Here is a 13,645-nt window from a genome sequence, read left to right as displayed (position 1 = left end):
ACAGAATAAGTAAGGCTACCAGCCTTGTGAATATGTGATGTACACAGTAAGTAAGGCTACCAGCCTTGTGAATATGTGATGTACACAGTAAGTAAGGCTACCAGCCTGTGAATATGTGATGTACAGAGTAAATAAGGCTACCAGCCTGTAAATATGTAATGTACAGAGTAAGGGTAGGGTTCCAGCGTTGTGAATATGTGATGTACAGAGTAAGGGTAGGGTACCAGCCTCGTGAATGTGTGATGTATAGAGTAAGGGTAGGGTACCAGCCTCGTGAATGTGTGATGTATAGAGTAAGGGTAGGGTTCCAGCCTTGTGAATATGTGATGTGCAGAGTACGTAAGGCTACAAGCCTTGTGAATATGTGATATACAAAGTAAATCTACCAGCCTTGTGAATATGTGATGTACAGAGTAATGGTATGGTTCCAGCTTTGTGAATATGTGATGTACAGAGTAAGGGTAGGGTGCCAGCCTCGTAAATGTGTGATGTATAGAGTAAGGGTAGGGTTCCAGCCTTGTGAATATTTGATGTACAGAGTAAGGGTAGGGTACCAGTCTTGTGAATATGTGATGTACAGAGTAAGGGCAGGCTACCAGCCTTGTGAATATGTGATATACAGAGTAAGTAAGGCTACCAGCCTTGTGAATATGTGATGTACAGAGTAAGGACAGGCTACCAGCCTCAGGAATATTAGTGATAAACAGATCTAGAGTAAGGGTGCAGAATGTGTACCCTTCCTGTGAGAATAGGACATTCAAAGAAAGGAGATATATTCTGCTATCCGGAACTTTGTAGTATACTTGTTCTATATATACATGTATACATACATGTTTTGTACAAAACTTTTTGTATTCTTGTTGTTTTTCTGCTATCTCAAGAACATCTGGAACATCAGTGCTTTGCAAAGGTCGAAGGTCATATAGAAATTAATGTTATAGAAATGGGGTAACATTTTTACTGTTTTGTCTATATGAGGTCAAAAGATAAACAAGGTATATTTGTAATTGTGACACGTTTTTATTTCATTGATTTTTAAAGGACATAAACACAAACCTCTCTTGGAATATTTTTTTTTGCAAACCTTCTCTTGATATTTCTTTCTTCAGGCAAACATACAAATACACATGTTCATTAATTATGTAAAAGAGGTACAAACTTTCTCTTATTTATATTTTATATAATTCTGTACCAAATACATTTTATCAGCCTATCTACTATGTCAATGCGCATTTTTTCCTGATCTATATATAGTATTGATCTTTAGTGAGTTGACCACTACCATTAATTGTTCATGTGATGTCAGTTTCATTATAATTTATGTATACAGTAAAGTGTATGCTGTATTGCACTTAAATAGGTGAATTATCAACACTGCAAGGTAACCATTATCAGCTCTACATGAATGTACCATGTTTAAAGATTAGTAAATGCTTTGTTTGTTACAGCCAGCTCATCACTAGACCAGTATGATGAGGTGGAGCGGGCATCCAGAGAGAGGAAGGAGATTGTGGCCAAGTATGACAAGGTTGGTACAGGAACATAGTGCAAAACATCTCTTATTTATTTCATGGCATTTAAGTTGTCATGATACTAAAATTACATATTGAAGGTCTCTTTTCTGGATGTCCATCTGTCTGTCTGTCCAGTTTTCCTTAATGATGTTAAAACTTACAGTCTTAAAGAAAGATTTATGAGGTCATGTGTCAGAATTTTCAACAACTTCATTTTTTGGTATACAGAGGCCTGTATGTATTATGTATGTCACTGATTAAAATGACAACTAAACATGATTGAGTTCACAATGAAATTCTCTTTAGTGTGAAACATCAGTGACTTTTAGTAAACCTTTGGTCATTTGTTTGGAGAAATGCTTTTAGAAACTTGAGTGACCTTAATGACCTTTCCCCATACTTTTTTATGTTGGATATATTTATATCAGCTTTCAGGCCTTTACAATTTCTTCTTTTTTTTTAAAGGTTATATGCCCCCAAGCATCAATGATATCCTACAAGAATGAAACAGCTGTATAGTGCAGCTCAATTCATATCTAGTAATATTTAAATACTTGTGTTGTAAGGTGCTATTTACTAGTACAGCGTTGCCTGATTTTGTCAGGTCAACCTGATATTGGCCATGTCATGACGTGCTTAAATCACGAAAAAAACTAGAATCACCTGCTCACGTTTGATCATATTTTGAAAATTTTGAAATCAATATTTGGATTAAATAAATTTAAAGACTGGTTAAACATAACCAAGAACATGACCTAAATATATACAAATGTGGTAACTATACAGCAGAATTGATTATAAAACCTTTGATTTTAAATGGCTACGACCAAATACTAGAGGCAAAGAGGTTGGCAACACTGCTTGTATGTCATGTTCATTCCTTTGTCTATACATTGTATATAAAAGGATTATACATGAACTTTATGTTAAAAACTTACAGGCATGAGAGCAATTAAATTTTACTGATACTGATAAAGATTTTGCTATTTCTTGGTGGCAGCATCTAAGAACTTGTTATTTTATCTTGGTCATCATTTAACTTCAACTAGCAAATAATCCCAACAAGACATTGAGAAATTCCTTCAGATAAAAATAGTTAAAAATATTTGAAGGTTATGTAAGATGCTACAGGAAATTAAAACAGCCCAACATATGATAGATTTTGTACCTTGTTTAATATCTAGATAGGTTTGGCATTTCATAGAATTTAAAATGACAATAAAGACTTGTACTTCACACAGAATGTGTAATTCAAATTTGATATTTACAGGGTCGAGAAGAAGGGGCACAAATTGACCCATGGGAGGATCCGACCTTGGAAGTGTACCATGTCACTGACAGATATGGATTCATACAGTAGGTTAAAATTAGATCATTTTAATGTTATATATAGTATATACATGCTTACTCATATATAGCATACAACATATAGCTAATTGGCTATGCAAAATTTTTTTCATGTTAAAGTTTTCATTTTCATTCATGTTAATTAAAAAAAAGTTGTAAAGTTGAAAATATTTAATTTCCTGCTGAAAATTGATCTTATATATCATATCCATTTGCTTGAAAGGTTGTACATGTATCTACCATCTTGAATCAGAAGTGAAAGGATTTATGTTGAGTATGCAGTACATGTATATGTTACATTTTTGTACAACCAGTCTAACCAATTAATCGCTGGCCAGAGAGTTGGACAACTTTATCATTTACAGGATGAATTAATGAGGTGCTGTATCTTGATGTTTTAATTACAGTTTACATATTTTGTTGTTTATTACAGTGACTACCAACTCCCTCAGAAACAGAGTGCAGCTGAAGCAAAGGTAAGGCAAACTGATTGCTTATCATTCAATCATATTTGAAATGTATTTCTCCCAAAGATCCTTCTTGCTTTTGGGAGTCAAAAACAAAGTCGGGTCAGAATGGCTTACTGTTTAAAAGTTGGTTCTGGATTTATTCTATGAACTTCAGGAGATTTTGTGAGATGCTGTTTCAAAAATGGACATATTATGTATTTTAAAGTCTAACAAAAATTGTACACTCAGTTCAACACAAAAACCAATTTGTAGAAATTCTGTAGAGATCAATGAAGATAGATTGACAAATGGTGCTGATTGTGTCACTACACATTTGCATCTGTGCAATGCATTACAAACCACTATGGCAACTTACTTTATTTTACATACATAAGCAATGTTCCATGAATTTCAATATCTATTTGTCATATATATACACATGTAGTATATATGTTCTAGATAAATCAAATGGGACAGCTATAACTGGTGGATTTTCAGTTTGCTTTAGGTGCCACTCTTTCTTCAATTGGACATTGTACTTCTAGTTTTGTTTTCAAAATTTTTATGCAATAAATGTGCTAAATTTAGGTAATTTAATTTTTAATTGACCAGGGGCATTTTCATCAGTTTTGTTTGTCTGAACTAACCATATTAAAGATATTTTGAAAACTGATAAAAAAAAGTTGAAAGAAAAGTTTCTTTAAAAGTACTGAACATCAAAGGAGCAACTTGTTGAGAATGTCCCTTTATGGTATTTGAGGATGGCTAGTGATAAAAGTATAAGGTGATTTTTATATTTATATTAATGACCAAGAGGTCGAATTAGTTTGTTTTAATTGTGTTAAAGCTACATGTTTTGTCCTTTTTCTTATGACATTAGTATTGAAACATCACCAGAAGTAAGTTGCATAGAAGCTTAATAGTTTTTGATACAAAAAAGTTAAATTAATCTCACAGTTATTGAGTTTAGAATTGTAAATGAGCCATTCTAACGCTAGAACCAAGAAAAGTTAGAAGATAGTTAATACAGGTTAGCTGGGTATTTTTGTTTCAGGCTACAGAGGTGGAGATTGAAAGGACTCAAAAATGGCTGAAAATGATAAAAAATTGGGACAAATATGCATCTGGAGAAAAGGTATGCCTGAATATATGTAAACTTCATTCATTTTATAACATTTGGAAAACAAGCTATTTTACCTGATACTTATCACTCTTGTTGGCGCAGACGTAAGCGCTTGAATGCATGATCTAAGGCATTTTGTTGTTAAAATATACCAGACAGGACATAACTGAGAAATTTCTTTTCACTGATTTTCAAAGCCAGTCATTTTGTAATGCTGATTGTTAATACTACATCCACCAAATACATCTTTGCGCCTTCAAGTAAGGAAAAGGTAAAATTCCATTCATTTAAATGTAATATAACCACCATGTATATGTTGTAGATGATGCGACGTATCTACAAAGGCATCCCCAATCGAGTCCGAGGTGAAGTGTGGATCAGACTGCTGGATGTCAACAAGATAAAGGCTGAACAAAAAGGAATCTACAGAGTAAGTCAAAACCCCTGTCAGCCCTTAAGTAGAATACAAGAAGTAAATTTCCTCCTACCCCTCCTTATTGGAGTCTACAAAGCAAGTCACCACTCCCTACCCTTCCTTAGTCACCAACTCCTTCACCTAGTCTTAAGCTTTCTATTACTTTTTTGCATTGAAGGAAATGAAGAACAGAGCAAGAAACAAATCTCCACATATACGACAGATTGACCTAGATGTAAATCGGACGTACCGGAATCATCTAGAGTTCCGATCAAGATATGGTGTTCAGTAAGTATTCGTAAACTGCTTCAACTAAGCCTCATAGGTTCTGTTTCCACTTGTAGTCTTTATCAAGGGAAGTAACTTTTCACTTAACATATATGCTTATCTCTCCTGCTTATCGCTTTCAGAAATTTTTTGATACTGGCACTCTTAAAAGAAATAATCATTATGTCCAGGCTTAACAGATGATATGTCACCAATAGTAGATTATTAATTAATCAGAGTCTGTGATACTGTAAAATATACTTATGTTGCCATAATCATTTTTTTTATACATTATCACTTTCGTTAAATAAGCACAATGATGACGAAGTGCATCCTCCTTGATTGCTATATAAATATTGTTCAAAAGCAGCAATTAGCACAATTTTATTTTAGATTTTCATCACAAAAAGAGCTAATGTAAATTGAACTGCTCAAGTATGGTCTTCACACCTTCACAAGGCTTCATAGTAATAGGATTTACACCAAATTCTTCTTAACTTACAGACAACAAGCACTGTTTCATGTACTGGCAGCATATTCCATGTACAACACTGAGGTTGGGTACTGCCAAGGAATGAGTGAGATAGCTGCACTCCTCCTTATGTACATGGGAGAAGAGGTGAGTAGAACAATCTTCAGTCTCGACATAAAATTGAAACAGCAATTGATTGTAGCCTGATTAGCTTTCAGGTCTATGTCATAATTACTTTTACTAGTTAATTACTGTGTATTAAACTTAAAATTTGATGAGCCAGCAATCACTTTTCAATTCCATAGAGACTTCATTAGCAAAATATTTGTTTAGTATGTCAGGTTAAAAGGTTCACTGTTGAAAGTCAGTTTCCAAGCGTGTGGAAACTCCAGAGGTATATATTGTTTTAACATTTATTTTCTGATTCTCTGAAAGTTATTTAACTATCATGAAGAGCTGGCTTATAGTTTATTGTTGTATTTTGTATGTTTTAGAAATCATAAAAAGTAAAAATCATATCAATGCAAAGCTCGCTTCTACAAACTTTTGAAGGAGCTATATTAAATTTATACATTCAGTGTACAAGAGGTGTATAATATTTGAATTAAATACTTATTGTTGAACCTGTTTAAATTCAATTAAGCATACATGTGAAAAATAAATGTTCTGAGGTGACATTGCTCAAAATCAAAGTGTATATTTTTGCACAATACAACTGACAGTATAGTAAAATCACAGGCTTCTTCAAGAAATGTTTTTGTCTTAGTATGATAACTGTGTGAAAAAGCTTACATGTAAATCAATTATTGAACATATCAGGTTTTATTTTTTATTTTGTCTCATTCAAATTTACGATCTCATTAACATAGCTTCAAAACTGTAAATGGAAATTTGTGCATCGGCAGTAGATAATGACATAATGTATTAGTCATACAGAGTAATTCTCATGGCTAATTATAAGTGATTATCTATGGAGTATATTGATACTTTTAGGTAGTTAATATATCATTAAGTGGAATCCAGACAGATCAGGCTTACATTTTGTAATAGTGTTTTGACTCGAAGTGTGATAAAAAGTACACTAGCTGGTTGGGAACACCCTTATTTGCTTAGCAAAGATACAGGCAGTGCATTGAGAGATAACAAGTACTAGATATAGTTAAGGGGTGTGAAGGTGATTGTACTGGCACTTCCTGACATTCCATAATCATTATATTGAAGTGCTTTAGGTATTTACACCTCCATCTATGGCAAAAATGTGCTTCTTGTGTAACTTGTACAGACAATAGACATGAACAAATTTTATTATTTTGATTTTTATGATTTTGATACAATCACAAAAATACCATATATACAGTTTGATAAAGGATCTAGAAATCTGTGAAACACAGGGAACTTACAAGATTTCTAGATCATTTGATTACATTGTATAATGCTTCACTTCCCTATATACCATCCTGTTGTGTAGTGTACAAAGGGAAGTAACCACATTTTGGAACAATCGGTTGTGTAATCAGCTAAAAATGTATTTTTGTATTGTTTTAAATGCATTATGGGACTAAAAAACAGAAAGGAATGCTTTTCTTGACAAATAGTGTTGTTTATAGAAATATCATATTCATGAACTGTATATATTCCCAGCATTGGCCTAAGGTTGCTCTCACAGGAAACATTATTTTTTGCTTATTGTTGTATTTGCTGTGTAATGCAAAAACATTTTCTCTCAGCTGTTATATAAAACTTTAGCAAAAGTTTTTCCTTAAAAAGTAGTTGTGAGATGATCTGTTTTAACATATGAACTTTAGCTAATTGTCTGAGATATCAGGGAAATTAATCTTCCAATAGATATATGTACTACTGTTATATTGATATCCTGTATGTTTTGAACAATATTGATACTCTTAGAACTTAAATGTGTGTATCTTTATGTATTGACAAAAATTTGTGTTTCTTTCTAGGATGCTTTCTGGGCCATTTCTCAACTCTTTTCTTCAAAGAAACATGGATTGCATGGTATGTACACATTGCTTACGTGATTGTACATTTGATGACTGAAAAGTTTCATGAACTCTTCATATGACTATGTATTTAATATAGTGTCATGACAAATACCTATCCTTTTGTCATCAGTTTGACATCACTTTTTAGGCATAGCTTGCCCATTGCCATCAGGTTGTCTTGAGATTGGATGTAACATCCAAAATAAGTTTTGTTTTCATCATTTTCACGCCTTTGCCTGACCAATTACATCAAATAAAGTATTCTCATCAATTTATGTTATAGCTGAGTAATTTGTGTATTATATATTTACAAATGTATACATTTTAAAATAATTTCCTTGAAACATGTAGAATATTCCTTGTTTTCTGGTTATATATAGAATGAAATGAACTTTTGTGTTGACCTTTACCTAGAGTAATTTAATTACATAGCTACATTCTATTTCTAACCTTTCATTTGACTGTGTTCCCCATATAGATATTAAATAGTCTGAAATCAAGGTGGTAATGAAAGGTAGTGAGACAAATCATTCAGGTTGACAATACATTGATTTATATTGCAGAACAAATGGAGGGAATTTATTGTATTTGTTGTCATTCAAAATTATTACAGGATTTTTTATCCCTGGATTTCCAAAGTTATTGAGATTTCAAGAACACCATGACACTATTCTTAAGAAATTCACACCAAAGCTTCGCAGATTTTTTGTGAGTATTTTTATTATACCACTTAATGATGCAAGGGAGATAACTCAGATATAAGTTCTTTCGAATAACTAATTTTTTTGATACTGAAGAAAATAAAAGATAGCAATAAAACAGAAGAAGGATGTGGAAGTCCTCTAATGTTGGGATTTGTGTTCCATTGAGTTTCACAATAATCATGTCAGAAGTTCTTAAATCATATTTAATTATACACATTGAAATGTATTAATGATTCTGACTGTAGATTTCATCCCACAATTCTGAGCATTCATCAAAACATCAAAGCTACAAGATATCAGTTTATCAAGACACATCAAGTAGACTTGTACTGTAATGCAATGTGTAATGTGATACATCACAGTAAATAATCAATGAATGTTCAATTTCATATGTCTTTGTAGTGTATATTACTAAAACTACTTCCTCATTACATCTTATGTTTATAAAAAGATTTTGATATATATGAAAATTTTGTTATGTTCAATCTGTATCAAATCCTTTGACTGGTATTAAATGAAATTAACATTATTCTGAAAATATTTATTGTAATTTCAGGATAAAAATGACATCTATACAACATTATATACTATCAAGTGGTTTCTCCAGTGCTTTTTAGATAGGGTAAGTACAGAGAGGATCCTCCGTCATCATGTAGAAAGGTGACAGTTGTATCTGATTTGGCTATTATATATATATAACAAAAAGCATTTTTTTAAAATGTTTTGATTCAATGATCTTTTGTCCATATTTTCTCTTTTTTGAGATATAAAAATGTATAATGAAAAAAATCACGATCTAATTTCTGTAAGATGCTTAAAAACAAATATATTATCCCCTTATTATAAAAGTAAGACTTGATTCAATTAGATGAAAAACATTAAGATTTCTCTATGTAATTTTTGTTATGAATAATTTCTATCTCCACAGGTGCCATACACACTCAATCTTCGTTTATGGGATATTTTAATGCTGGAGGGAGAAGTCCTCCTTACAGGCATGGCCTACACAATAATCAAGTTACACCGGAGTAAGTATCCTGTATCACCTAATTAACAGTATTTAATTGACACCAGTGTTGGCATCCCATATCACCCGTTACACAATATTTTTGATTTTCATGGCCTGATAATATTAAATTCATGCCAGTGTAAGTATTCTATAATGCAGACTAACTGATGATGATATTAAACAATGATATACATGTAAATACAAAATGACAGATAAGTTAAAAATCTTTAGCTGATTACTATATGTTTTATTTTGTGTATGACATGGTATATTTTTACCAGTACAAAATCAAATTTTATCACAAAAATACTGTACATTTTGTCACTTTTTTATAATTATATGATGCATTCTTTCACTCACTAAATCCTTCATATTTTTTCCCTATTGCAGGAAAACTTCTGAAGATGAATGTGGATGACATACTTCAGTTTTTCCAGTCAGGGTTGGAGAAAGACTTTGGGTATGATGATGATACTGTGATAGATCAGTTACAAGTGGCAGTTGAGGAACTGAGAAAAGCTAAGATGGAAGTACCTCCTAAAGCTAAGGTTAATGAACTTCCTACTTTACCATTTGGACTGGAAATTGAGCCAAGTATTGAACAGATTATTAAAAGTAGAAATCCTGAATCTGTTGATGAACATTTCAAACGCAATCCACATAAAGGAAAATCTGGTTTCATGAAAAAGAGAGGACTGACTAGTTCTGGAACTCCAGAAATGTCTCGGAGTACAGACAGTGCATCTATGCAGTCAAGTAGGCTTTCAGACTATTCTGTGGATGACCGATCATCATATTATGATACAGCAGCCAACTCGAGGCTTTCTCTAGCAGATTTTAGTTCCAAAGTTTCCATGCAAAGCTCTAGAACTTCATTTGCTGATGGATCGGAGGGCGGTAGCATCGGTATGATGAGGTTCACTCCTATCATGAATGATGCACATGGAGAAGGTGAACCTAGCATGCTCATGGAACAGGAACAACCGTCACGGGACACGACAATTGAGAATCTTGCTGGAGAACTGAAGACACCTTCAGAGCACTCTGATTATGACAACATCAATGGAAATGGGTTGGAAGATCTTAATTACACATCATCTCACATTGTAAATATCCCCATTAGTAAATCTGATGGCTACATCATGACAAAATCTGAGCAAGTAGGCCCGGTCCAGCAAACTGACTGGGTAGATCACTCTGAGGACCGCATGGTGACGGAGGCAGTCACTTTGTCACGCAGTGACACACTACGTTTGTCACAGGCTAAGATACAACGCATGAAAAACTCTCTGAGTGCAGATGACGAGGGACTACATGAGAGTAGACATGTGTCTAAGGTACTCATACAAAGCTCAAGTCATCATAATGGTTACCTCGCCTCAGAGAATGGACATTCGCCGCAGAGAGTTGAAGTACATATGTCAGCTGTTTCTACGCCTAGTTTACCAATCTCTCGCCAGCAGCATGTAATTTAGCATCTGGGATACCATAGTTTGAGTACTTCACACGGAGCCCCTCATCTATAACAGGTCATACAAATGCACATTTTCGTAAAATAAAACATTTCATTTGAAATATGACTGTTGCATGATGCAAAATTCAATTTTATTCACATTTCATTTTAATTTTGTTACAAGTAAATAAATATAAATCAGAGTTTAAATGAAAATAAAAAATGAAAAATATAAAATAAATGAAATTGTGTACTGGTCCTAGAAATCAATAATAATATTAGTTGTGGTCAGCAATATGTCAACACAAATCTACACTTCTAAGGGGCTTCCTACAGAGATTACCAATTGCACAGTGAGTGATGTTGAGGGGTTCTGTTGTCTGCTTTGTTGTGAAATACAAACGTTATACTAGATATATATATATATTATATATTGGGGACCTGGGTATGTTTCTACCTCTCCCGTCTGTGTTAAACTCCCATTATAATCTAGTTCCTGTTCGCTTCTCTCATGTGTTTTGTCATTAACACCATATGATGTTTTGATATAATATTACTGTTACTGATAAAACAAAACCCTATATGCAAAGTAGAATTAAGAAACATTTTGTATATTTATAGCAATCACTTATTTATGTACCTGTATATATATGTATATAAATATGAAACCTCTGTCCTGTGTTCAAATAGTTTGTGAATATCATAGCCATTAATGATACAATTATTATGAAAAGTTGCCCTGTTATAAAGATTTTACTAACTATATTTAATACAGTTAAGTATTTCTCCCCTACAAGTATGTGTTTTTATCGTCAATGACTGCAGCAGTCTCTGTGATCTAACAGTGTTTGGGCCAGATCCAATAAGACTGACACAGGCATTAGGATTAATTTCCCAATTTTGGAAGTTGAATTGGGTTACCTTTATTTATCATGTTTGTACTTATTTGGTAATTGGTGAGGATGAAATTGGAGTACCCATCAGGATAAAAAAAAAACAAAATATGGTTTATACTCTGAACCACATATTATAGATGAAATTACTATGTAAGCATGCATAATGATGAAAAATTCTGAGACAGGATACTGATGTTTTTTCTTTCATGTGAGGTTTTATTGGCTTTAAGGGGGAACCTGCCATAATCAGTATTCTTGTTTTACTGGGATTGTTGTTACCTTAAGAAAATTGTGGTCATGAACTACCTTCTGATGCTGACATCACAGCATCCAAAAGGTTAATAGGAGGTTCTTGATTTTAAAGGCTGTTGTAATCAGCAACTGGCAGATAATTTTCTGTTATTGTCTATCAGTACTTCCATTGTCTGCATTTTACAGTACTGATTGATCAGATATGGTTTATAGTAGAGCAACAGGTTTTACAGATAGAATCAATCTTTTAAGTATTTCTGATAAATCTGTATTGTAGTAGAAACCTGCTGAAAATTTTCAACCAACCTTTTGTTTTGTGCCAAAGTCACCTTACATCATAAAATGCATGTAGATATAATGAACTTCTGCAGTAATTTTTCTCCTACCCTCCTCACTGTCATTTCTTTAAAGGAGAAGCTGATTCTCAGACTATAAGTATTGTTACAGAAAGCAAATGCTGTTGTCAGTCAGGATTCATGCCAACAAGGAGAGGTTCTTTGACATAATCAGTAATTAACATCTAATGAAAGGAAAGATTTTAATGTCATTATCTGAAAGATGCTTTTTAATGCATAAAAATTCAAGATTCTTTGAAGCATTACATAACATCTTAATACTAGGTCCTTTGTCTTTGAGTCAGATTAAGATTTTTCAGGAGGTGTATAGTGTAGGATATTAACTAGGTAAAGTAGATTGATTAGATTCCTGGTAGAGAGTTTCCAACTGTGATTAAATGGATTTTCTTCAAGATTTTGTTGTAATACTATGTTAAAGTGAAAGAGAAGGAAAAGAGGATGGTCATTTGATCTGTCCTAGCTCTCCTAATCTCTTGTCAGTTCTCCACACATGCTTATAAGGATGTATTGATTTAGATAGCAAGTTATCTGCCCTTGATTTTGTAATATACACCATCATATTTGTGTAGTTTTGATCTTTTAAAGATTGTTAACTAGTCAATATTCGGTGATTTTAATTGCATTATGAACAACACAAAGCCATGTGGTGCAAAGTATATAGATTTAGAGCCCTCCCATCTTTAACAAAGAAATGTTGAGCATTTTTCAACGAAAATATGAGATTTTTTGTTGGTGTCAACATATGTTGATAAATTGTTTTTTAATTTGAGTCATGTGTACTAGAATTTGATAAAACCTGTAAATTTTGACTTGTTGATGTGATGTTTGTATACTATGTTATCACATTTTTTATACATTGATCTTGTAATATTGGAACTTTAGGAACGTCCTCAAGTTCTCCACGAGAGCTGTATTGAGGGTTAAATGTGTAGGTTATTGTGATACTTGGTAGTAGTAATATACAGGTAGTGCGGATATGTATTGTATACTGCTGTGAAATAGATCAATTTTCACACTCTACTTTGTACTATTGTCAACATGTAAGTACATTTCTCTATATAGAAATGTTTATCTTTACACTTTGATGTCTGACGAGTAAACATCATTTTTTCTAGACTTTTATTTATGTCACTACTAAGAATTGGAACTGTTTCCAGACATTGTGGTTCCCTACTGGAATGAAAGAAGTGGTTATTCATTATTTCGCAGGAAGATTTGATTCCCTGAAAAGAAAATATCAGAAATCAGGAAAATCAAAACTTCATTGTTCTCCATTGTTTGGTTCCAGACTTCAGAAAAGAACAACGGTTGATACCTGTTCTTTGAATATGAAAAGGAGCAACATGTACATTCAAGTCAAATCCTGTTGTAAAGCTGTTGCACAATTC

The 13,645-nt window shown here is 33.0% G+C and overlaps 1 protein-coding gene across 1 annotated transcript; it reads left to right on the top strand.

Annotated features, from left to right (window-relative positions):
* The first annotated feature begins 943 nt into the window (after nucleotides 1-943).
* LOC132548523 (USP6 N-terminal-like protein) lies at nucleotides 944-10,805 on the top strand. Its single transcript, XM_060212388.1, has 13 exons — nucleotides 944-948; nucleotides 1,423-1,528; nucleotides 2,785-2,870; nucleotides 3,295-3,337; nucleotides 4,365-4,445; nucleotides 4,756-4,863; nucleotides 5,027-5,136; nucleotides 5,620-5,734; nucleotides 7,546-7,600; nucleotides 8,201-8,295; nucleotides 8,848-8,913; nucleotides 9,220-9,319; nucleotides 9,691-10,805. The coding sequence occupies exons 1-13, from the start codon at nucleotides 944-946 to the stop codon at nucleotides 10,773-10,775; spliced, it is 2,055 nt and encodes a 684-aa protein (XP_060068371.1). The 3' UTR covers nucleotides 10,776-10,805.
* Nucleotides 10,806-13,645: the final 2,840 nt, after the last annotated feature.

Source organism: Ylistrum balloti, unplaced genomic scaffold, assembly GCF_031769215.1.
Source record: "Ylistrum balloti isolate Yb309-2 unplaced genomic scaffold, AGI_CSIRO_Ybal_v1 Utg370016, whole genome shotgun sequence".
Lineage (NCBI taxonomy): Eukaryota > Metazoa > Mollusca > Bivalvia > Pectinida > Pectinidae > Ylistrum > Ylistrum balloti.
Note: the sequence above shows the minus strand (reverse complement) of the source record. Positions and strands in the feature narration are given on the sequence as shown.

Bases quoted from the DNA above. Each gene is read 5' to 3' on its own strand.
- LOC132548523 (XM_060212388.1), top strand. The intron at 3,338-4,364 runs GTAAGGCAAACT...TTTTTGTTTCAG, and splicing joins AGAGTGCAGCTGAAGCAAAG to GCTACAGAGGTGGAGATTGA. The intron at 7,601-8,200 runs GTATGTACACAT...AAATTATTACAG, and splicing joins AAAGAAACATGGATTGCATG to GATTTTTTATCCCTGGATTT.